The sequence below is a fragment of the Chlorocebus sabaeus genome, chromosome 11 (genome assembly GCF_047675955.1).
Source record: "Chlorocebus sabaeus isolate Y175 chromosome 11, mChlSab1.0.hap1, whole genome shotgun sequence".
In the NCBI taxonomy this organism is placed as follows: domain Eukaryota; kingdom Metazoa; phylum Chordata; class Mammalia; order Primates; family Cercopithecidae; genus Chlorocebus; species Chlorocebus sabaeus.
The window spans coordinates 4,619,225-4,644,695 of NC_132914.1; the positions used below are offsets into that span (position 1 = coordinate 4,619,225).

Consider the following 25,471-nt stretch of genomic DNA (forward strand, 5'->3'; position numbering starts at 1 on the left):
TGTGGGGGTGGGGAGTGGAGGTGGGTGGGGGGGGGGTAGAATGTTGCTCTGATAACCGCAGCTGTGGTGTGGTTATTTTATGGCAGGTATAGGTGAGATTGCCTCTTCTTTCCACCAGATGGCGCTGGAGAAAAGGGATTTTGATTAACTTAATTTTATACACAAGATTGGTCTTTGAGAAATCTTTATCTAAATGAAGAAACTGTTTTACATGTAGTTCGCTTTTAAGTCACCATGTTGCTAAATGCTGTGAGTCTCAATTTTAAAGAGGATTAATACTAAAGTTGTCAGGTAAGGCTATAATCACCTATAGTCAAAATTTACTTTGACATCATTTTAAATCATATGTAAAATTCAGTATTATATTGTTCTTAGTGTGTCTAGCGCTACCAGTTTTCTACCAGTATTGAAACAGGGCACGTATTTGAGCATCAGAGGAAGTATACTGTAAATAAATATTTGAAAAATAAGCAAAAAGGACATAATAATTATCTCCATTCCCACCATACTGAAGTAATCTTTCCATTTTTTTTTTTTAAAGAAACAAAACATAGAGATAAAAGTAGAGTTTTCTTTAACCAGTTCTCACAGTCCTGTTCCCTCCAGAGGCAGCCACTGCAGCGAGTCTGTGTATATGTTCATCTGTTCCTTACATTTTCACCTAGTGTCTGGAAGGAGCTGGTATCGTTTTGGTACTTTAAAAATAAATATCAAGCCATCTGTGTTCTTTATTTTTACTTATATCTTGGAGGCATCTCTGTGTTGATATATATAGATCAGTTAATTATAACCACTGTATTCTATTAAATATAGCACATTTTTGTTTATTCTATTAGCAGGCATTTAGGTATACTCTTTTTTGAGACAGAGTCTCTCTCTGTTGCCTAGGCTGGAGTGCAATGGCGTGATCTTGGCTCACTGCAACCTCCGCCTCTTGGATTCAACCAATTCTTGTGCCTCAGCCTCCCAAGTAGCTACAGGCCCGCACCACCACGCCTGGCCCGGTTTTTTTTTTTTTTTTTTTTAGTAGAGACGGGGTTTCGCCAGGTTGGCCAGGCTGGTCTTAAACTTCTCACCTCAGGTGATCCACCTGCCTTGGCCTCCCAAAGTGCTGGAATTGTAGGCATGAGCCACCGTGCCTGGCCTATGATGCATTTTTTTTTAATATGTGTTCTCAATTTTTAAGACAAACCAATATACCTTATCCTTTTTGGGTTTTTTTTGGTGTGTATCTTTAAGAAGACCTCTCTACCATGAGGTCATACAGTAATCTCTCCTTATAGTTTCTGAGAACTTCTGAATGTCAAATCTTGAACTTAAACTTTGCTTTTTACAGTATAATGTAAGAATTTAATTTTTTTTTATGTGGTTGAAACAGTTATCCCAACACCATTATGAAGACTGTACTTTCCCATTTGGTTTGTGATGTGTGCTGTCAGGCCTCACACACCCTCATTTGCTAAGAGTCTGTGGACTCTGTTCTATTTTAGTTATCTATGTATTCCCTTATTAGTGTCATACTTAGTGACTGGCTTTGCAGCTGAGTATCTTGAAGGGTGGATACCTCCTCTTGTCCATTTTTAAAGTTGTCTTAACTATTTGTGCACTTTTATTCCATGTAAATTTTGGAATTAATTGGTTGATTTGCAGAAAAATTGTGTTACAAATTTTATTGGAGTCACATGCGTCTCTTCATTTATGTAGTTATTCAATACTTATTTTTTGAGCATGGCACACACATGCCAGGCTATTTTAAGAACTATTACAACTGTGATAAAGCTGTGAATATGTAGCAGTGAACCAAAACACAAAGTCTCTATCCTTGTGGAACTTTTGTTCTGTCAGAGAAGACAGTGTGTTGGCCCACATTGTGGTCAGTGCTGTTGAGTAAAATAGGGCAGAGTAAGGGGGATGGAGACCGGCGGGAGGAATGCTGCTTTATCCAGGATGGGCAGGGAGGACTCGATGACGTCTGTACTGAAGGAAGGAAGATCTGCTGCTCTGGGGAGAGGAGCAGCATGGAAGGAGTAGAGTGCAGAGGCCATGAGGAAGGATCAGGCTTGACTCCTTTGAGCGAGGGGAATGGGAGAGTGATGGGAGAAGAAAACAGGCCACATGACCTGGTGGCCTGTGCTGAGGCTTTGGGCTTTTACTTGAGTGAGATGAGACACCATTGGCCAATTTGGGCAGAGTGATGTGATCAGACTTGTTTCAGTAGGACCACCCTGCTTGCAATGTGGAGAGCAGGCTGTAGGGGGTGCTATAGGAGCACAAGGCTGGAGGCAGGGAAGATGGCAGCACTGGCTGTTGGGCCATTTGAAGAAGCAAGGCCAGGGATGTTGGCAGGGACCTGGCCAGAGTGCCTCCAATGGCTGACCAAGGAGCCTGCACATTGAATTTCTAGGTTAGCTTAGGATTTGTCATCCTCCCATCTGTGAATGTCATAGAGCTCTCACTTTGCCTGAGTCTTTTATCCGATGACGTTTTATTTGTAATATTTTCCCTGGTTTTTGTTTGTTTTTTAACAAACGCATTTTTTAAGAGTTAATTTTTTAAGAGAAACTTCAGTTTCCCAGCAAAAGTGAGAGGAAGATACAAAGATTTCCCATCTGTCCCCTGCCCCCACACATGCATAACTTCTCCCACTGCCAACATCCCCCACCATTGGTCACCATTGGTGAGCCCACGCTGACGCATCAACCTCACCTGAAATCCATAGTTTAGGGTTAACTCTTGGTGTGGCATGATCTGTGGGTTTGGACAAATGTATGAAGACATGTATTCTGCCATCATAGTATCACGCAGAGTATTTTCACTGCTCTAAAAGTCCTCTGTGTTCCACCCACTCATCTTTCCCCACTTGTCTTGACTGTTTCTGTTAGGTTTAGTCTGAGGCCGAGCAGAGGGAATGGGCAGAAGTTTCCAGTTCCAGGCTTCACCCCAGGCTCACAGCTTCAAGCGTAGCCTGTTGCTTAGGCTTCCTTGCACCTGGAGTTGAAACCATGACTCCCATTCACCTGCCTCTTATTTTCCTGTCCTTCCCACTCCTCACTCACCTACTGTTCATCTCCATTTTTGGATGAGGATTCTCCTTTATTTCGTTTTAACTAAAAACCTGTTTTAGCTAGCATCTTTATTCTGACCAATTTCTTTAAATGCTGTGTGTCATACTCAGCAAAGACATGCTCATATTAGGGGAAGCACATAAAGTAAGATGTCCCTGAGAGAACAGTGCATCTCACACTCATTCCATGGCTTAGGCTTATGCAGGAAGTGCAGTATTTGGCCATATCACTTAAGTAAAGATGCTTATATTATGTATACTTGCATGCATATTACATTTACAAGTAGTTGAATTCGTGTAAGTTAAATGGTTCTATTATATGTCTTCACTATATTAAGGCCAGTCACAACTTAATTAAAATGGATCATCCTAGGTGAATCCACCGGGTGTAATTATCAGCCCCATTAAGCACAGACACAGGAGATGCAAAGGAAAGAAGTGTTCAGTAGAGTGGGGGTGCCGTGCTGAGTGCCTGCTGTCAGACGGAGCACTCACCAGTTTGGAAATTAAATGGGGCTCCTAGAAAACATCCTTGTTTTATGTAAATGCTGCTTTTTACCCCTCTTTCTTTGGGCCCCATCAATTTGGAAGTACAGCTTTCAGATTGAAATATATGTCAGTTCTTTTGTCTTCAAACAAGATGCTCTAGTAGGTCATCATGACAGGTAACTACCAGTGCGTTAAAAACTTCAGGATTTCCCCCCACAGTTCTCAATCGCTTGGTTCATTGTTCAGCAATATGGCCTAAGGGGGTGATTTGTTCATTGATAAGTGACAGGGCAGGGACACTGGAAAGATCTATTGTCAGAAGGCCTGGATTCAGGTTCAAGGCCTGGTTCTTAGTCATTTTGTGACTAAGCAACTGTCTTTAAATCGCTGAGCTGGCCGGGTGCGGTGGCTCACGCCCGTAATCCCAGCACTTTGGGAGGCCTAGGCGGGCAGATCATGAGGTCAGGAGATCGAGACCATCCTGGCTAACAGTTAAACCCCGTCTCTACTAAAAAATAGAAAAAATTAGCTGGGCGTGGTGGCAGGTGCCTGTAGTCCCAGCTACTCAGGAGCCTGAGGCAGGAGAATGGTGTGAACCTGGGAGGCGGAGCTTGCAGTGAGCCAAGATGGTGCCACTGCACTCCCACCTGGGCGACAGAGCGAGACTCCGTCTCAAAAAAAAAAAAAGAAAAGAACACTGAGCTACTGTATCCTCATAGAGAATAATTACAGAAACGTGTATGTGCATGTGTTTTGGTAATCTTTTATTTTGGAGTTATCAAACCTACAGAAAAGTTGCAAGAACAGTAGAAGGAATGGCTATATACTCTTCACACTTATTCACCACTTGCTTACATGTTGTCCCACTTGCTTTGTCATTTTTTTTCTCTCCCTCTGTTTTCCCCTGAAACATTGGAGAGTAACTTTGAGTCCTCATACTCTTCCCCTACAAAATTTCACTGTGTGTTTCCTAAGATCAAGGATGTTCTTATATATAACCCAGAATAAATATCAGAGTCAGGAAATTTGACATTGATATTGCCTATTAGCTAATCCAAAGACCATATTTAAATTGTGTCAATTATTTTGTTGATGTACCTGTGGGGTTTTTTTTTTTTTTTTTCTGAATCAATCCAATCAGGACTGTGTGTTGTGTTGCATTTAGTTGTCATGTTTCTTCATGTCCTTCCATCTACTCCTTTGCCTTCCTTTGCCCTTCTTTTTTCTGCCACCATCTGTCTAACCAGATGAACTCTGTCTTTCTTGACCTTGTTACTTTTTAAAAAATAGGTGAGTTCTTGTGTTTTTTTCCTGACATACCCTCATTATTAGATTTGGATTGTATACTTTTGTCAGAAGCAGCCCAAAAAGGATGTGTCCTTGGTCATGTCAGGAGGGACAAAATGTTATATCAATATGTCTGGTTCTTCATTAAACTTGCAACTATTCTTTTAGCCTTTATTATTTATTTTCTGACTTTTTTTTTTTTTTTTTTTCATTTAGCCAACTCACACCATGACTCTACTTTGCTTCTATATTAGTTGGCATTCTGTACTAAAAGAGCTTTCCCTTCTTGCTTATTTATGTCGGTATGAACTCAGAAGTTCTTATTCAGGGGCTTATACTATAGTACTCTTACTATTTTATGGTTACACAGTCCCAACTTTGTCCTGTGGGAACCCTTTCAGGCTGGCTCTTATGTTCTGGTGACATAATCTCATCATTCTTTAAGTACTTTCTTTCTGGTATTAACAGTATGCTCCAGACTCATTCTTCCCAAACCCCAGCCCCAGAATCAGCTTTTTCTCTAAAGAGCCCTGGTTCTTTGGAAATGAAATGAAAGACACCTGGTATACATGGTATTTAGAAACCAAGATCTGGGTGCTGGGGTGCTCATTACTAATTGTGCCTTTTAAAAAAATTACTGCGTTGAATTCCAATGTGTAAATATACAACAGTTTGTTCTTCTATTGATGAACAAGCTGCTATAAATATTTTTACAAGTCTTTTTGTGGACATATGTTTTCATTTCTCTTGGGTAAATAATCTAGGAGTGGAATTGCTGAGTTCTTTTTCCATGGTGGTTGTACCATTTCATGCTTACCAACAATGAGTTCTAGGTGCTTCACACCCTTGCCAACATTTGTTATCATTTTTTAAAATTTTAGCCATTCTGATTGTTGTATAGTAGTATATCACTGCAATTTTAACTGATGATATGGAATGCTTTTTAATGTACAGTTCTTATTGATCATTCAGCTTTCTTTGTGAAATGTGTATTAAAATCTTATCCATTAAAAAAATGGTGTCATCTTTTTATTTTTGAGTTGTAGGAGTTCTTTATATGTTTTGGGTATACAAGTTCTTTGTCTGCTGTCTGTGTGTGTGTGTGTGTGTGTGTGTATATACACATGTATCTGCATATATTATATATAATTTCATTCCAGGCTATATATTTATTATAAAATATAATTTTATTCTACCATTTATCAAATTTTTTAACTTGTTGATTTTCATAAGACTGATTTACCATTGTGTTTGTTTTATGATCATTGCTTTCTTTAAGAAATTTTTGTCTATCCCCTGGTCATGGAGACTGTTTTCTTCTAGAAGATTTGTGATTTATAAGTTTTATATTTAGGTCTTGATCCATCTGGAATTTTTGTGTATGGTGTGAGGTAGCAGGTTGAGGCTTATGGTGGTTTACCTGGATATCAAATTGTTCTAGCAGCATTTGTTGAAAAGACTTTTCTTTTCCCTTGAATTTATTTGGTTCTTTTGTCATAAGTCAACATATTGTGTAAGTGTTGATGTATTGATGGGCTCCTTATTTTATTCCATTTACCTTTTTGTCTATCCATATGCAAATATGACATTGTCCTGATTATTCTACATTCATAGCAAGTCTTGAAATCAAGTGTATAAGTCACCTATGTACTTGTTCTTTTTCAGGGTTGTTTTAGCTCATTGCAGGTCCTTTGTATTTCCATGTAAATTTCTAAAAAATAGACTTTTTAGAGCAGTTTTTAGGTTTATGAAAAATTGAGACAATATGCAGAGTTCCCATACACCTGCATCCAGTGTCTGTTATTAACATCTTACGTTAATAAATTGATATTGACACATTATTAACCAGTCCATAGTTTATTCAGTTTTCCTTAGTTTTCACCTAACAGCATGTTTCTATTCCAGAATCCCATCCAGGATATCACATTACATTTAGTTTTCATGTCGTCTTAGGTTCCTCGTGTGTGTGTGTGTGTGTGTGTGTGTGTATACACATTTCATTACCCTTGCTTTTTTAATGTGGAAAATATACATAACAGAATTTACCAAATCAACTATTTTTAAGTAGACAGTTCCGTGTCATTAGATACATTCACATCGTTGTGCACCTACCGTTGCTTTTTAAAAAAATTGACAGATAATTGTACATATTTATGGGGTATAGAGTGATATTTTGATAACTGTATACAACATGAAGTGATCAAATTAGGGTAATTGGCATATCCATCACCTCAAATGTTGCTCATTTCTTTGTGTTGGGAACATTCAAAATCCTCTCTTCTAGCTATTTGAAAATGTACAATAAAGTATTGCTAACCATAGTCACCACACGGTGCGATAGAACACTAGAACCTATTCCTTCTATCTCACTATAATTTGGGGCCCATTGATTGGCCTCTTCCCATCCGTCTTCTCCTCCCCTTTCCAGCCCCTGACTATTCTTCTGTTGGATCAACTTTATTTGCTCCTACACATGAGCAAGATCGTGCAGTGTTTGCCTTTCTGTGCTTAGACTCCTCTTGGCTGTTAACAGTTGCTCAGACTTTCTTTGTTTTTTTTAATGACCCCGGGAGTTTGAGAAGTGCTGGTCAGATGTTTTGTAGGATGACTCTGTTGGAATTTGTCTGATATTTTTCTCATCATTAGACTGGGGTTATAAGTCCTTCCCTTCCCTTCCCTTCCCTCCCCTCCCCTCCCCTTCCCTTCCCTTCCCACGCCTCCCCTCCCCGCCCCTCCCCTCCCTTCCCTTCCCTTCCCTTTTAGTTTTGCCCTTGTCGCCCAGGCTGGAGTGCAGTGGCACGATCTCAGCTCACCACCGCAACCTCTACCTCTTGGGTTCAAGTGATTTTCCTGCCTCAGCCTCCTAAGTAGCTGGGATTACAGGCATGCGTCACCACCCAGCTAATTTTGTATTTTTAGTAGCGATGGGGTTTCTCTGTGTTGGTGAGGCTAGTCTTGAACTCCTGACCTCAGGTGATCCACCTGCCTCAGCCTCCCAAAGTGCTGGGATTACAGGCGTGAGCCACTGCGCCCAGCCTGTAAAGTTCCATTTTTATTACATCATATCAAGGGTAGATGCTATAAATATGACTTGTTTCATTTGATTGTTGATGTTGACTTTGATCACTTGGCTAAAGTAGTGTTTGTCACGTTTCTCCTTTGTAAAGCTGTTCTTTTTTTCTGTCTTTCCATACAGTACTTGTGGAAGAAAGTGAGGAAGACACTGTGCACTCCCTACAAGGAGTAGGGAGTTGTGATCGTTCTTTTTGAGGAGGGAGTATCTATAAGTTATGTGGAATTCTTCATGGATGATTTTTTTTCTTATTACCTTATTTATGTATTTATTTAATCATTTATATCATTTTGGACTTGTGAATAGTTATTTTATACTTTAGGTTATAATCCCATGCTACTTTTTGTTGTTGTTTCTCAAATTGCTCCAGCTTTAGCCATTGGGAGCTCTTTCAGTTGGCTCTTGTGTTCCTTTGAAATACCCCCATCAACTTGGCTTGTTTTTATTGTTGTTGCTGTTGTTTTAACACAGATGTACTTTCTGTCAGTATTAGACACTCCAGGCTCCTCTTGCATATTTTGTGTCCCATTCCTAGAACCAACCATTTCTTCAAGGCACTGTGGTTCCTTTTATTAGAGAATAGTTTTAAAAAAACCAAGACGGGAGCTAGGTGTGCTCGTTACCGTTGAGGTGTTGTTTCTTTTAGGCCCTCTCAGCTAACAGAACAAGGAAATACATGTGTGTATACTACTCCACGTATGTATACGTAGCTATAAATATTTCTGTATGTGACCATCTGTATTCATCAATGTAATGCTTATGTGCAGTTCCTTTTGGCCATTAGTCTTGGAGACTTCACTCATTTCCAAAATTACTTAGGTCAGTCAGCATCTTTCCACACCACCCCAGTGAGGTTGCTTTATGCACATGTAATGTAGTTAGATTACCTTGTTCCATATACATTTTTAAGTCAGCTTGTTCATTTCTATTTTAAAAAGGCTGCTGAGAATGTACTTGTGGAATAATTGACATTTTAACGAGACTGAGTCCTCCAAATCAGTATCTCTCTCGATATAACAAATTTTTCTCATGGGTGTTTTGTAATATTTATGTATGACATTAAATTTGTCCCTAATTATTTTGTTTTCGTTTATTCCTATTTTATGCTTACGACCCTGTTATAAATTGAATTTTTACATTTTAATTTACTTTTCAGTGTTTGCTGCTGGTATATAATGTGTGTGTGTGTGTGTGTGTGTGTGTGTATGTAGCTAAATTTACATGTTATTTTTAGCTTTAGTTGAGTTCTGGTAATTGCTTTGTGGATACCCTAGGGCTTTCTATGCAGACAATCATGTCCTCCCAAAGTAGAGACGTTTTTGTATTTGTATGCCATTTGTTTCTTGCCTTATCGCACTGCCTGAGACCTCCAGCAGAATTAAATAAAAGTACAAGTTGAGCATCCCTAATTCAAAAGTTGGAAATCCTAAATGCTCCAAAATTCAAAACTTCTTGAGCACTGACATGAGACAGTGATACCTTTGCTTTCTGATGGTTTAATGTATACAAACTTTGTTTCATGAACAAAATTATTCAAAATATTGTACAAAATTACCATCAGATATAAAGTACATATGAAATGTAAATGAATTTCATGTTTAGACTTGGATCGCATCCCTAAGAATATCTCATTATGTATTTATAAAATCTGAAAAAGTAAGAAATGCAAAATGCTTTTGGTTCCAAGCATTTTGGAAGAGGGAAACTCAATCCATAATGAAAGAAAACATTTTTGCTTATTCCTCATTTCAGATCAGGTTGTGAGGCTGTCTTAAGATACGATGTTAGCTGTACGTTTTTCATAGATGCATTTTATCAGGTGGAGAAAGTTCTCTTACAGTCCTAGTTTGCTGAGAGTTTTTGTCATAAATAAATATTAAACTTTGTCTAGTTTTTTCCTGTGTCTATTGAACTGATACTATTTTTCTTCTTTCATTAATATCTTGAATTACATTTTAAAATGTTAAATCTTTCATACTACTTGGAATAAACTCAACTTGTATTATTAAAATTTTTATATATTGTTGGGTTCGGTTTGCTATATTTTGTTAAATATTTTTGTATCTGTTCACAAAGATTTTTAATTTGTAGGTTTTTTTTTTTTTTTTTTGTCATTTCTTTGCCACATTTGGAAGTCAAAGTTGTTTTGTCATTATATAACAGGTTAAGAGGTGATAATGCTCTGGAAAAGTTTGGGTAGGATTGGCTGAAATGTTTAGTAGAATTTGCTGCTGAAACTATCTGAATCTGGAGTTTTGTTTGTGGGAATTTTTTGATAATTTAACTTTTAAAATAGGAGGTATTCAGATTTTCTGTGTCATCTTGTGTCAGTTTTTATAAATTTAGATTTTTCAAGTACTTTATCTTTCATCGAAATTGTCAAATTTATTGTCACAAAGTTATTTTTAATGTTCACTTATTGTCTTTTTAATTTATTTCGTGATATCCCCTCTGCTATTTTTCTTTTTTAAATATTTAAAAATATTTATTTATTTACTTATTTAGTTTTCACTCTATTACCCAACCTGGAGTGCAGTGGCATGATCTCAGCTCACTGTATGTACCTCTGCCTCCCGGGTTCAAGCGATTCTCCAGTCTCAACCTCCCAAGCAGCTGGGACTACAGGTGCCTGCCACCATGCCCGGCTAATTTTTATAGTTTTAGTGGAGACAGGGTTTCACCATGTTGACCAGCCTGGTCTCGAATTCTTGGTCTCAAGTGATCCACCTGCCTCGGCCTCCCAAAGTGCTGGGTTATACAGGTGTGAGCCACCACACCCGCCCCCCCTCTGTCATTTTTCATGCTGGTATTTTGTATTTTCTCTTTTCCTTAATATTCTTGGCAAATAATTTTTCAGTTCTATTAATTTTTTCTTGAAACCAACCTTTCTGTTGTCTCTTTTCTAATTCATAGATTTCTGTTCTTATATTCTCTGTCTACTTATTTGGGACCTAATTTGTTTTTTATTTCCTCCTAGAGTCTTAATGAATAATCTTAGATTGATTTTAACCTTCTCTCTTTTTATATATAAGTTTTTAAATTATAGAGCTTTTCTAAGCACTGCTTTAGCTGTGTATCATAAAGTTTGGTATGTTATACTTTTATTGTCGTTTAGTTAGATGTACTTTCTAATTTTATTTTTGATTTGCTCTTTGATTCATGTATTATTTATAAATGTACTATTTGATTGAAAATATTTGGGGATTTTTTTCAAATAGCTTGGTCATTTCCAATTTAATGGCAGGAGAGAATATTCTCTAAGATTTTGAAATTTTCAGTGAATTGAGACTTCTCAGCCAAGCATATAATCTGTTTTGATGGCTGTTTAATTTGTACTCAAGAGAATGTATTCTGTAGTTGTTGGGTTTCGTGGTCTACACATGTCAACTAAATGAAGTTAGTTAATAATGTTGTTCAGATATCTGTATCCTCACTAATTTTTGGGTATTTGCTTAATCAATTACTGAGAGAGGGGTGTTCACATTTCTGAGATTTGGACCTATTTTTTCAGTTTTGTCAGTTTTCTTCATGTATTTTATTGCTTTGTTTTTAGGGACATGAGTTGTTAGGAGTTTTATGTCTTCCTGATGAATTAGCCCATTTATTATGATGAATTGTTCCTCTATTTATACAATATTCCTTCACTTGAAGCCTATTCTCTATGATATTAATATAGTAAGTTCATATTTTTTATATTGAATGTCTTCACTATCTATCTTTCCACTCTTTAAGTGTGTGTTTTGTACAAAACATATAGTTGGGTGTTTTTTTTAATCCAACTTGACCATTCCTGTCTTTAGTTATAGTGTTTGGCCCATTTACATTTAATGTAACTATTGCTATAATTTGGTTTAGTCTGTCATTTTTCTGTTTGTCCCATTTGATTTTTATTCTACTGCTCCTCCTTTTCTTCTCTTCTTTGGAATAATTGAATTTTCTTTAGTATCCTATTTTAATATCTCTATTGACTTTTTACCTACACCTCTTTTAATTATTATTATTTTTAAATTTTTCATTTTTAGAGACAGGGTCTGACTCTGTCACCAAGTTGAAGTGCAGTGGTATGATCATAGCTCACTGCAACCTCTGCTTCCCAGGCTTAAGTGATTCTCCAGCCTCAGCCTCCTGAGAAGCCAGGACTACAGGTGCATATTACCACTCTTGACTTATTATTGTGATTATTTTAGTGGTTGCTTTAGGGACTACAATATGCATCCTTAATTTATCACAGTCTAGAGTTAATATTGTATGATTTTTACATACAGTGTTATAATCTTGTAACCATATTGTTTCATTTATCCCTCCCATCCTGTGTGGGAGTTTTGCCTTATATATTACATCTATATGTGTTACAAAACCTGCATACAGTGTTATAATTTTTGCCTTAAGCAGTGTCTTAGTGAAATCGGGGAAGAAGGTATACAATATATATAGTTTAAATGTATTCACACATTTAATGATGGTTTTCTTTCTGTAATTCTAAATGTCCATCTGGTGTTACTCCTTTTCAGCATGGCAATAATTTCTCTCCATTTTTATTCCACCTTAATTTTGAAGGATATTTTTGCTGTATGTGTAATTCTGGGTAGGTAGATTTTTTATTTTCTTTCAACCTTTTCAATGCGTCATTCCATTATTTTCTAGTTTCCATTGTTACGACGAGACATCCACCACTATTATAGCTGTTCCTCTATATATAAAGTGTCATTTGTCTACAGTAGCTTTCAGATTTTCTGTTTATTTTTGATTTTTAACAGTTTGACTGCAGTATACGTAATTGTGATCTTTGCATTTGTCTTGCTTGGAGTTTTCTGAACTTCTTGTATTAGTACACTTGTTTTTAACCAATAATTGGGAAATTTTCAGCCACCATATCTTCAAATATTTTTTACTCCCCAATTCTTTATGCTCCTTTTCTTCTGGGACTCAACTTACTCATATGTTGGACAGCTTAATAAGGTCTCACAGATCATTGAGGTTCTACTCATTTTTAGAAAACTTATTCTCTGTTAGGTAAGGTAATTTAAATTAGCTTTCTTTATCTTTAGATCATCTTACTAGTTTCTAGTGATAGCATTTTCTCTTGACTGTGCACATGTTTTTTTCCTATTCTCATGTTCAGTTGTTTTATTTTACTGTTACTGATTGTATAGGATACCATGTATTAAGTCTGAATCATGTCCTCTTCCTTTAAAAGGTGTTAAGTTCTATTCTGGCAGTCAGTTAAATTATTGGCAGATCCTTGTAGTTTTGCCAGGATTGGTATAATTCTCTCTTACAGCAAGTCTATTTCAGTTTTGAATTTAGTTTTAGGATATACTCCTTGCCTCTGGGGCTTAGTCTTATAAGAACAACCTTTTGAGTTCTGAGGCACTCAGTAAGTTCTCCTCACCCAGGTTTGGTTGGATTTCTAATGTGTTTCAACATTGCATAGCCTCTGGTATTGCTCGCTGTCTATCTCCTACTGCTGTAGCAGGCAATCTTTGTGGGACTCACTCTATCTTACCCTGTGCATGTGCTCCCCAGTCTTTGGCCAAGGACCTGTAGTGAATGCTCATGTGCGTATGTAAAGTCTCTCCTTTTCATAGTTCCCTCTGAAGGAAGGAACGCTGGGAACACCAATCTCAGAATGTAGATTCATTCTCGTGGTGTCCTGCTATCAAATCTCACAGGACAGTAACACTGTGTATGTGTTAAGTGCATAGCATTTGGTTTACTGAAATGCTGATGTGGTTGTGTTGGTGTGTAGTTTTCAAATAAAAATTCCCTCTTAAAACACGGCTGGACGCGGGGGCTCACGCCGGTAATCCTAGCATTTCGGGAGGCTGAGACGGGTGGATCACGAGGTCAGGAGTTCGAGACCAGCCTGGCCAAGATGGTGAAACACTGTCTCTACTAAAATTACAAAAATTAGCCAGGCATGGTGGCAGGCGCTTATAATCCCAGCTACTTGGGAGGCTGAGGCAGGAGAATTGCTTGAACCCGGAGGTTGCAGTGAGCCAAGATCATGCCACTGCACTCTAGCCTAGGTGACAGAGCAAGACTCTGTCTTAAAAAAAAAAAAAAAAAAAAGAAAACACTTTAGGGTAGAATCATCAGAAATCCAATATTGATAAAACTTAAATAATTCTGTCCAGATCAATTAAAATTGTTGAGTCTGCTTATGAATGGAAGAAATCTTTGAAAAATTTAAAATTCTAACATATTTTTTTCAATTTTGCCTTCTCTGGATTTCCCTAATGTTCCCCTCCCATAATCCTTTTTATTCTTATATTCCAATGTGCTTTTAAGTAATACTACAAAGAGAGTAAGCTAACAGAAGCTGAGATAAATTTTATTTTTATTTTAAACAGAAGAAAGGAAAAAGGGGTTACATTTTTATAAATATCTATAAATATAGAAGGATAGGCAAACTTCCAAATAAATAAATAAATATTGCCACATGATGAGGGATATAAGAAATTGTAGGAACTATTATGGCTTTGCCATAAAGAAAACCCCTGATGGTAGTGTTAAGTTTGTGAGATTACAGCCAGTTTTCCACCAAAATCCTTTTGGGATCTTTCACTGGGGAGCCTCCAATAGCTATTATGCAGGATAATATTTCCAACAGGAAATGAAAACAGAAATATTAAAATATTTGCCATGCGTGGCTATATACTATTATACATAGTTTTACTGTTTCAGAATAAGAACCAATCCTTCAACTTCAGCTTAAAACCATCAGGTCAAAACAGTTGCCCCATGTTCCTCTGATAACTAGAAAGAATAGATCAAAGGATAAGGTTAGTACGTGATGGCAGTGAGAAAAAAAGTGACTGGGAAGAAGCTGTTGTTGAATCGACTTTGCTTGTTAATATTCTGTCCTTTAGGTGGTCATTTAAAGAGAGGTAGGAAAACGGAGTCCCCTTACAGGAAGAACCGCAGTAAGGGGGTAAGGCTGGGATGAGAGCTGACCGTCAGGCCCACCTGCCTGGTGCTCCTCTGCGCCTCTCCTGCTTGCTCTGGGAAGCTTTGTTTCCTCCAGATAGCACTGGGGCTCCTGGGACTGAAAGCCGACTTCATCTAATGCACCAAGAATTTCCAAGGGGATTGAGACCCAGATGTGTCAGCCTAGGAGTGTTTTAATGAACCCAAGAGCCACTGCTGCTGCAGAGCCCTGGAGACCACAGTCAAGAACCTGACCATGTGGTTGCTTTTTCATAACTTCTGTAACATACCCCCTGATTATTGGATTTCTTTCCCCCTGAGTCCTTGATGCCACTTCATTTAGAGGAAAGCACACAGGTTTTCAGTCCACAGAAAACCTAACCCAGAGCGGCCCCAGTCTCTCAAGGCCCCCTTCTCAGTCACATTTTTGTAGTTTGTTCAGAATGGATTCCTACTCAACCTGGAAGTACAGCCTTAATTAAATGCCTCTTAGGAGAGTTGGAATTTATTTCCACTTTGAAAAGCAAATCCTAGCAGGGTAGATTTTCATGAACCAGTATAAAAGCTATTCCTTAGACCACATTTTCAAAAACCAGAGATGGGGCCAAAAGGTGAGGCTGTATCATGAGCCACTTGGGAACAAAGTGGGGCCATTCTGGGCCCTCTGGCTGTGGCTGCAGAGAGGGAGACAGCGAGACACAGGGTGCTCACCCTGTAGGGAGGCTGAGTTTTCTATTATGATTCCTGCCTCAGTCCAGCAAGCATCAAGTTTACATGTCAAGTTTTCACCAGCCTGCCACCGGTCTTTTGACAGCTCTTCCCCAGAGATGCTCAAGGAAGAACGAAGGCTTGAAAGTAGTGTTTTCATCAACTTGCCCCGTTCAGCTGTTAAGGTTTGCATACTCAAATGCCAGTGGGATCGGGGCATGTAACATAAATGTATAGGGCAGTGGGGAAGCTTCTGGGATCTCTGGATCGCCTCTTCCCCCACACCTTCAAAGTCCTGAGCTCAGGAACCCACTGCTTTTTTTTTTTTTTTTTTTTTTTTTTGCTTAAAGGTGATAAAGAAGAGAGGCACAGGGAAGAGAAATATGTTGGGAGAGACCCCTTCTGTCTCCCTTCATGAAGGGGAAATTTCTAGTTTACCTGTTGGGGTTTCCTATTCGGAAAGGTGTTCTATGTGGAGTGAGGAAGGGGGTGAAACCCCATGACTTGGGCCTCAAAGGTTGATTCTCACAGGACCTCCTGTGGAAGGGACCCCAGAGAAGCAGCAAATTCCATCCATTGCCCCTGTCACCTTTCCCATCCTCGGAACGTCAAGGGAGCTGGTCCTTGGGAAGAGCTGCTATGCTGAGGGATGGGTTAAAGAGGGTGCCCTTCCAGCCACCCTAGATGAACTTGGGGAAGGGGCGGCAGCCTTCCGGGCCCGTTCCCCCAGCGTGCGTGTTCACCCGACCGCCCCTGACCACCCCTAACGGGTCGCTGGCCACCGGGCTGTTGTCCTCGGCACTCGGGAGCTCCTGTGAGCAGGAGGCCGGGGCCGGGGTCATCCGGGCCCGGGGCTTCAGCACGTTCAGGGGGTCCCGCTCCGAGTCGTCCTCGGCGCTCCGGGTGTGCCGCCGTGGTCTGGGGGTGTTGAAGTGGATGAGGGGGATCTCGTTCCTCCGGGACAGGAACTGGGAGTAGGGGGGTGGGTTCATGCCTGGCAGGAAGGCCCTCTTCGCCCGGCCCAGACTGACCAGAAAGTGATGCTGGGGAGAGTGGTAGACGTCGTAGCCGTTCTCCAGCGTCCAGTGTCGGAACCTGCAGTTCTCCGGGTTGAAATAGTGCTGGAAGGGCAAGAGCGAGCCACGTGAAGCCTGGCCCGTGGGGGCCCACCCACCCCCCGCTCCTCCTGGGGCCACACGCTTGTGCCAGCCGGCCTGAAGCCCTGAAGTGCTGAGGGCGTTGAGCCTTCACCCCTTTGTTCTCTGCTGGGGTCAAGTGGTTCTCATTAATGCTCAAGCGCTGACCATAGTTCCCCCTTTCAGAGACTAGACTACTGGGGCCTCTGCTTACTGCCTGGAGGCCCGGCCTGGCCTGGCCTGTGGTTTTCCTGGAGTAGGCACCACCTCCTCCTTCCCGCCCTCTACCTTTTCCAAGTTTCTGCTGGCTGACGATTGGCTTGGGTTTGTCTCCTTGCTGGAGAAAGGAGAGGGGATGGAGTTTGTAGGGTCAAACATGAATGAGGGCACTGACGGGATTGGAGACATGAACTTTGCTGGCAGATGAGCTCGGTTTGAATCCTCTACCACTAGTACTGGGTTTTACTGAGTGCTCCACAAAGGCCTTTGCATGTTATTTCTTTCTTTTTTTTTTTTTTTGAGATGGAGTCTCGCTCTGTCGCCCAGGCTGGAGTGCAGTGGCCAGATCTCGGCTCAGTGCAAGCTCCGCCTCCGGGTTCAGGCCATTCTCCTGCCTCAGCCTCCCAAGTAGCTGGGACTACAGGCGCCTGCCACCTCGTCCGGCTAGTTTTTTTTTTTTTTTTTTTGTATTTTTAGTAGAGACAGGGTTTCACCATGTTAGCCAGGATGGTCTCGATCTCCTGACCTCGTGATCCACCCGCCTCGGCCTCCCAAAGTGCTGGGATGACAGGCTTGAGCCACCACGCCCGGCCTGCATGTTATTTCTTTTAATCCTCAAACTCCACAAAGTAAGCAGTTTACAGACCAGGACTGTCTACATGCCTAGATGGGTTCAAGAGATGTTTAGTTAGTTCCCTATATTTCAATAGTTGTTCAACTGATTTTTTTTCTTTTCCTACTCTAGCCAGACACTACTGTAGGGGCTGGGATGCAGCAGAAAGCAAAACAGAAAGTCTGTTCTTGTGGAGTTTCTCGTGGGCAAGAGCGGTGGTAAGAGAATCCTGAGATAAGCAGTCCTACTATTTGACTATCTCAAAATCCTTGAAAAGAGGCCAACAGCCTTCAGTTTGGGAAATCCTTTGCTTACCAATCCAAATGAATAGCGATCACAATTGGGGCAGGAGTTATTAATTAAAAATCTTTAACTGGAGGGAGATTCACAGGTCACGTGGTCTATTCCACTTCACTTTTTCCAAGTGAAAATGCTGAAGTTTGGAGACGTGAGGAGATTTACCTAAAGTCACAGCTAGTCCCAGAACCAAGAAGACACCAATGGTTTTTCACCCTTTTCTAATGTACTTTACAACGTGAATTGACATGACTCGAGGACCTGCGACTACATACCAGGGCCTGTGCTAGATCCAAAAATGGGTTCCAGTGGGCAGTGCAGACTAGGGGCTGAGAGCCTGGGATCTGGAGCCAGACTGCCTAAGTTCAAACCCCAGCTATTAAACCTGAGCATTCAATACCTGGACCGCATGAAGCATCAGTGGAAACAGGTCACCAGGGTACACTGCATATGGAATTGTTAAGCTAGAAAAGTCTATGTCCTGTCAAAGAAACTAGGTTAATTGTTTGCATATGGTGACCAATACAAAAAAGAAACTCACGGATCCAAAAATGTTGCCTCTGAAATCCATGCAGAGGTATCTTCTGCTCATCACACCTGTAATCACCACAAAGCCAGCATCCTCTGATCTGATCATCAGGGCACCTATGGAGAAAACCAGGCAGGACCAAGACTCACTGAGCATCCAGTTTCCACCTTCAAGCACCTCCTGAAAACCCACCTTCATGAAACCTCCCTGGATTGATTTTTAAGGGTGATCATGACTTCCACACCCCTAAATTCAGCCTCATTTCTACATATTCAGCATTGCTTCTGACATTCTGTCTTGCCCCCAGCACACATACAGTCATTCACCTCCTGCTTCGTCTTGCTGCCTGTATGGGGCACTCTGAGCTCCTGGCATTCTTCTACCTGTGCTGAACACATGTGTCTCTCTCTCTACCTATTTTCCCTTTTGCCTTACTAATGCCTTTGAATGTTTGTGGTGATAGTCACATTCTTCCATGCCTTCTATTTTGTGATTTTTAGATCTATGCTGAGATGTCTTTCAAGGATCCAGCTTGTCCACAGAGTCTGATTCTCCACCTGGATGTCTGTGTAATCGTCTCATACATCAGTCAACACCCAGTATGTGTACAGAACGGTGTTAGGGTTGATCTCTCTCTTCCTTCTCTACTTATTGAAGTCACTCATTCTTCAAGACCAGGCTCAGGCGTCACCATCTCTATGAAACCTTTCCTCATTTTTCCATTCAAAATCAGTTGTTCTTTCTTCTCAGCTCCTCAGGACAATGCCTTCGCCTCTATTACAGCATGTATTCCATTTCCCTTGCTTTAACTGAGTTTACTTATCTAGCACCTTCCTTAGAGTGAGCTACTTAGGAGCAGAGGGTATATAACTGTTTGTGTTGAATCAATACCAGTGATGGATGGAATTTTCTTCTTGGGCTTTTCTTGGGTTGGTTCTTTGTCATTTTCTCACTTGGTGGTGACCCCTCCAGGTGCCATCCCTCATGGACTTTCAGTGTCCCCTCTCAAAAGCTAGTCTCCGACAAGAGCCTGAAACCCATTCACATGACCTACCTCTTAAGTAATTGATAACGGCTTTAAGTGTGCAAGTGTGCTTTCTGTTTTATGGCAAAGGCACAATTAGACCATATGCTAGTGTAACATGAGTGATAATTCAGCAAGACTTCTCCCCCAAATGTTGTTTAATTAGCTGACATTTTCTGTTAAAAATCATTACTTTAGGTCTTTGGGGCCACTTCCAGTTGCCTAGCACAGAATTTCCAGGTGCATCTCATCTGACCTCACAGCCCCCAGGGAGGCAGCTAGACTCCCATGCAGGGATTCGAATTCCTCTTCTGCAACTGTAGCTTGGAGAGGTTGTAAATGCCCAGTGTCTGTGCCTAGCAAGTGATGGAGCCTCCTGGGGGTGATTGAAAGCCCAAAGCTCCTCTCCCATCCCACGCAGGCTCAATACAAGGACCTTTGAGGAAAATAAGCAGCAATAATTCGATACTAGCTCAGTAGAAATCATGATAGGGACTGAAATTGGAATGACGTGGAACAGAGGGAATGAGAGTGGAGACAAGCCCCAGAAAGGTGAGAAAGGAAGAGGGCCAAAGAGAGAAGTTAATTTGTTTGAAAGTTTGGCTGAGGGGAAACTTGAGGGAAGCTTCCAGAAGGTGGACTGGGGTATGGCAGGCACAAAGGATGCTTAAATTCCTCCACAGTGGTATCTGCCTATGTGTCTCAAATGTATGGCTAGTTTTGTGGTAAACCTTTGGGGAAACAAGGAACGTGTAAGAAATGGTTTTTGTTCTGGTGACTTTTCAGTCTAACTGGGAAAAAATTACATTATTAATGGTCTTTGAGTGGTTGCACTCTAAGCACTTTACGTATTTTGAATTCTCAAAACAAATGTTACATTGTTAGTACTAATTATTATTATTATTATTAGTAGTAGTAGTAGTAGTAGTAGTAGTAGTAGTGGTAGCAGCAATATCCTAATTAAGTGATAAGGAAACTAAGGCAGGATTGAAACTCAGGTCAGAGGCATCTTCCTACTACGCGGTAGCAAGCCTCCAGCAGAAATCACTAAGAGTCTGAGAAGACAACATCAAATGCTAAAATACATGCTGCAGGCAGTGAGGACAAGGAGTCACGGCACCGCTGAGGGCTCAGGGCAGAGGCACTGCGCTAGGCGCCAAGAACCAGGGAACTTGGATTTTGGTCCCAACTGTGCCACTTGCTGACCTTGCAGCCTTGGGCAACTTATTGCTCTAGCCTCAGTTTCCTCAACTGTGAAATAGAACAGTAGCTCTCCTGCCTACTTCATAGGGTGATGATCAAATGGGATAATGGTGGTGAAAGTGACTCGAAAGTGTCGCACAGAGGACATCACGTGGCGTCTTCTGACCTGCTGTTTATGCCGGGCCCAGGCCTTGACAGGCGTGCTGGCCTGATGCTTGGGGTCAGCGTGGGCAGTGCGTGTGGCCCACGTGGTCCCGGTCTCCAGAGCCAGTCCCCCTGGAAAACCTCCGGCAGTGGCTGAGGAACTGTGAGCAGCTGGTACAGAGGGACACAGACTCTTCCTTCAAACAGTGTGAGTCAATGTGAAAGTGCAGAAAACGTGAGAGTCACGGTTTCTTTCCTTTGCGCTTTCAAAAGGCATCTTTCCGCAGTCTGCGCAGATTCACAGGAGAATTTTGTGGAAGGAAGGCACAAACCACTGACTGCCGGAGCCCCCCGCCCTGCCTGTTGGAGCTGAGCAGGCTGAATGGACTTTGCCTTCAATGACAGAGCTGTCTGCATGCGTGTGACCTTGGAAGAGCGTGGGATTTGGGGTCAAGATGTCCTGTAGGTCTTTTACTACCTGTCTGACCTTCAGCCAGTTATTTAAGTTCTTTAACTCTCGTTTTTTCACATATAAAATGAGGATGGCAGAAACATTTACTTACCTCATTTGGTCCTCTTGAAGACATAATGAGATAATGTTTTTATCTTTTAGAAAGTACTTCCTAAATGCTAGTAAGTTTTACTATGACCGCTTTGCCTCAACCTCTGCTTATACAAGTAGGAAATTATCTACTCCGTTCTACTCTTGTGGCCAGTAAGTGATAAATAAGATGATAGCAGTGAAGTGCTTTGAGCACCTCAAAATAAAAATGTATGAAGAAGGCTTAAGGAGCCCAGCAGTAACTCAGCTTCAAGTAAAGACAGTTCCTGTGGGGAAGATGGAAGAAGTGAAAATGGCAGGATCTAGGACGTGATATTACCAGGGGCAATAAACATCTCTCTCTTGCTGGTTCCATATAATGAGGATAAAGGGGAGTCAGAGGATGGCCTTGTTCATGAAACAGGTGATAGGGACATCAGAGGGGTACCTGGCAGCAGTGCTGGTGAGTCCCAAGGGAGCTTGAAGAATCTGGTAGGCAGGAGATGATTTCGTTTTGTCAAGTCCAATGACCCAAAGATGGGTCGTGCACTCAACTCTTAAGAATTTCTTACAGCAAAATAATAAGATGAACCAGAATTCACTAGAAATGGATAATTAGGAGTGGAAAAAATACCCCTCACATTGTAGGTTTCCATCAGTGTAAAAACATTGCTTAACAGTCACTGATGAGGTCATTACAAATCCTTCACTAGACATTTAATTAGTTGTGATTGTTATCTATGTGCATTAATTTTTCCTCTTTCTTTTGGGTAACTTTTTTTTTTTTTTTTTTTGAGATAGAGTCTCACTCTGTCGCCCAGGCTGGAGCACAGTAGTGTGATCTCAGCTCACTGCAACCTCCGCCTCCTGGGTTCAAGCGATTCTCCTGCCTCAGCCTCCCAAGTAGCTGGGATTACAGGCACGCACCACCACGCCCAGCTAATTTTTGTATTTTTAGTAGAGACAGGGGTTCCCCATGTTGGCCAGGCTGGTCTTTAACCCCTGACTTCAAGTGATTCTCCTGCCTTGGCCTCCCAAGGTGCTGGGATTATATGCATGAGCCACCACACCTGGCCTCTTTTGGGTAACTTAATTGTATTGTGTAATTTTTTTCCCCCATAATACACGTGACAACTGATGGAACAGTACAAATAGTTATCTACATAGACTAGGAAAAGCAGATCTCTCTCCCACTCCCCTGACCCTAAGTTCCCCTCCCCGTATTCGCGTTTAACTCTTTAAAGATGCAATGTTTAGCTAGTGCCTGTGTCTAAGAAAACAAAACCGTATTTCTGTTTTTAAAGATCTGAAGTCAGTTCCATTTGTTTTCCTGCTTCTCAGTCATTTTAATTCAACTAGCACTCAGTGATCCCTTGGGGCCTGATATGAGGTGGGTTTTCAAGGAAAAGGTCTACAGTTCAGACTGCCAGCCCAGGAGGTCGACTCTTCACACTCACTCCCCACCGTAGCCAGCCTGTTCTGTTCTACCCTAATTCTTGTTCAGGAGGAAACATCTTTAAGGAGTTCCTTTCAGCAATGGGATTCCAGGATTCGAGACAAGTTGTGTAAACATTCTCTAGTTGGATGCCGCCCTTTCCATCTAAGAGAATCAAAATAATTTACCATAATCTACTATTCTGCATTTTAAATCACACAGAGTCTTGAATTAGAGTAAGAGTGGCCGCTCCATGAGAGGCGCAAAGTCGCATTTCCTAAAAGTCTGGTAGTGAGCTGGCCGACAAGGCAGGATGACAGACCACAAGGTCCTTGAGGGATTGTGTCTTACTTTTCAGTCACAGAGCTTGATAGAATGCCAGGCACGTTGTAGATCCTGTTAAATATCCATTCAATAAAATGAACAACACTTTGGGTTCATCAAGTATATCCGGATTTAATTGAAATTTTTGCCACGAGACTCAACCTTGGTTTCCAAGATGTTGACTCCTGAGTCTTACTATATCCTCTAGAGTTCTGGAACCTGTTTGGTATTTGGAGAGAACTTTTCTGTCTCCTTTTATCTCCTATCAATAGGCATCTAGCACTTGAGGAGGTTTAAACTGTCAATTTCGCATGTCATATATCTTGCAACTTAATTTTGCATGTTATATATCTTGCAACCAGGTTTAAGGACCTTTGGTTCCTAGAAGAACAAATGCCTCACACACAGCAAGGTCACAGCAAAAATAATTAACTTATTACAACAATAAAAGGCAAATCATAATTCCTATGTTTTCTTTAGTTAGAGATTGTCTAACTAATTTTTCTTTCCCTTAATTTGAGCTATATTGGATCAGTTTGCATTTTTGTGTATCCTTAGAGGTATTTTCACATGTTTTCTTAAAATAGAAGATCCAGTCTTTTTCAATATCCCTGCTCCCACAACATTACCCCTTATATAGGTGCACACAAAGTGGCCCTCATTTGAATCATTGCTAATGGATTGATTATTATGGATTGTGATCCAATTCTCCACAAACCTCATCTTTAAAAACATTCCAGTGGTCTCACGTTGCCAATAAGTTTCTAACTAGCTTGACTTGCTAATGACTGGACACCTCTCAGTTCCACAGAGAAGAATCACCAATGCGTACTGGGTACCTGGGTACCTGAGTATCTGAAACAGCCTTTAAACCTCTTGGATGGATGGTTGGATGGATGGATGGATGGATGGATGGATGGATGGTTGGATGGATGGATGGATGGATGGATGGATGGATGGATGGATGGTTGGATGGATGGATGGATGGATGGATGGATGGATGAACAAATGAATGGGTGGATGGGTTGTGTACTTGGCCATTCTCACCAAGACAACATGCCTGGACAGTCTGTGTTTAATACATCTTTCCAAGAATTTTTATAAGGCCAGAATTGGAAAGAGCCCCCAGATTTATCTATCACAATCTGGGTATGACCCAGGAATCTTCTTTCCAACCTGCCTAGTTAACCCAGCCTGAAGTCCAGGAGCTGAAACTTAGTTTCTGTTGATCTGCCTGGCTTCTTTTTCTCTTAGACTCCTTGCCTTTCTTTCAGTACATTTTCTGAATCTTTTGACGGGGCAAAGGGAATATGGCTACTACTGTGGGAAGGGTTTTAGTTTAAACAAAAAGTATGCATGTTAGAAAAACCAGCAAATACTAATTACGAGAGTGGCAGAATCTTCCCCTAAGATTTAAATACACACACACAGACAATAAGTAGTTCCTGGGCAGAAAGCTTGGAGGGTTGGATTAGCCCTCCAGTCTAGTCCCCAACCTCCCCAAGGCCCCTGTAGGTGGACAACAGGGGCGCTCCCCTTCTTCCCAGCCTGAAGTCCTACTCACTGTAGATGGTCTGATGGGGTGCGCCATCCACGTGGCCATTCTTGTGGATCTGCAGGTGGTAGCTGTTCCTGGCTGTGGCTGTGTACAGGTGGATCAGGCCACCCCAGCTGGAGCCGAGCAGTGGGGAGGCATTGGGATAGGCTCTGATGACGCTCATGCTGCAGACGCTGCACAAGGCACAGACCCAGAGCCTGAGGCGGGCCCCCAACATCACGCCCTGCTCTGAGTGGCTGGTGCTGAGATTGAAACCTGACACTCCTGTCGGGACTCTCCTGGCCCAGGCCTCACTGGCCTTTTCCTTCTCCCTTGCAAGTAGCTGGTGTGAGGATCCTAGACTGAATTCCCTCCTTTTTGCCATCAGACTTTTAAAGGGTAGCAGTGTGACATCAAACAGGAAAAACTCCACTGTCCACATCCTCTGTGTTGTAATCAGCCCATTGAAAGAGAGTGCAAAGACCCCGGAGGCGCACGGAAGGCACGTCGGTTCCAGACACACACACACCCCTCAATTTCAAGCCAACGCTCCAAAAAATGAATGACGTGTGGGCAAAAGTTATCTGCCACTCTGGGCTGTCTGTTGACCTGTCCCACTTCCATCAGGAAATGTGAAGGCAGCCAGCGGTTCCCAAAAAAAATCCAGCTTCAGTCAAGCAGTCAACCGACTCCTAGGCAATTAATCTCCCGTCGAGTTTACTTATTTTGGTTTTCTTTAAATTCCAATCAGCAAGTATGTATCCAGTGCTTAATCTATGAGCAGGATTCGGTGGCTAGCTTGTAGGATATAGAGATACATGACACCGTCAGGCAGATGGCATCCTCTGAGAACCCCCAATTCATGAAAGATGGGAGCTGGGAGCAGGGGCACAAAAACCAAAGTTGCCATTTTGGGAA

At 41.4% G+C, this 25,471-nt stretch overlaps 1 protein-coding gene across 1 annotated transcript; it reads right to left on the reverse strand.

The window, feature by feature from the left end:
• Positions 1-16,231: 16,231 nt before the first annotated feature.
• FGF23 (fibroblast growth factor 23) lies at positions 16,232-24,791 on the reverse strand. Its single transcript, XM_007967274.3, has 3 exons — positions 24,581-24,791; positions 18,358-18,461; positions 16,232-16,672 (listed from the first exon to the last, which is right to left on the reverse strand). The coding sequence occupies exons 1-3, from the start codon at positions 24,789-24,791 to the stop codon at positions 16,232-16,234; spliced, it is 756 nt and encodes a 251-aa protein (XP_007965465.2).
• Between the last annotated feature and the right edge of the window lie 680 nt (positions 24,792-25,471).

Bases quoted from the DNA above. Each gene is read 5' to 3' on its own strand.
- FGF23 (XM_007967274.3), bottom strand. From the start codon at position 24,791: ATGTTGGGGGCCCGCCTCAGGCTCTGGGTCTGTGCCTTGTGCAGCGTC. The intron at 18,462-24,580 runs GTGAGTAGGACT...TTTTCTCCATAG, and splicing joins ACCCCATCAGACCATCTACA to GTGCCCTGATGATCAGATCA. The intron at 16,673-18,357 runs GTGAGTTTCTTT...TTGCCCTTCCAG, and splicing joins GAGGCAACATTTTTGGATCC to CACTATTTCAACCCGGAGAA.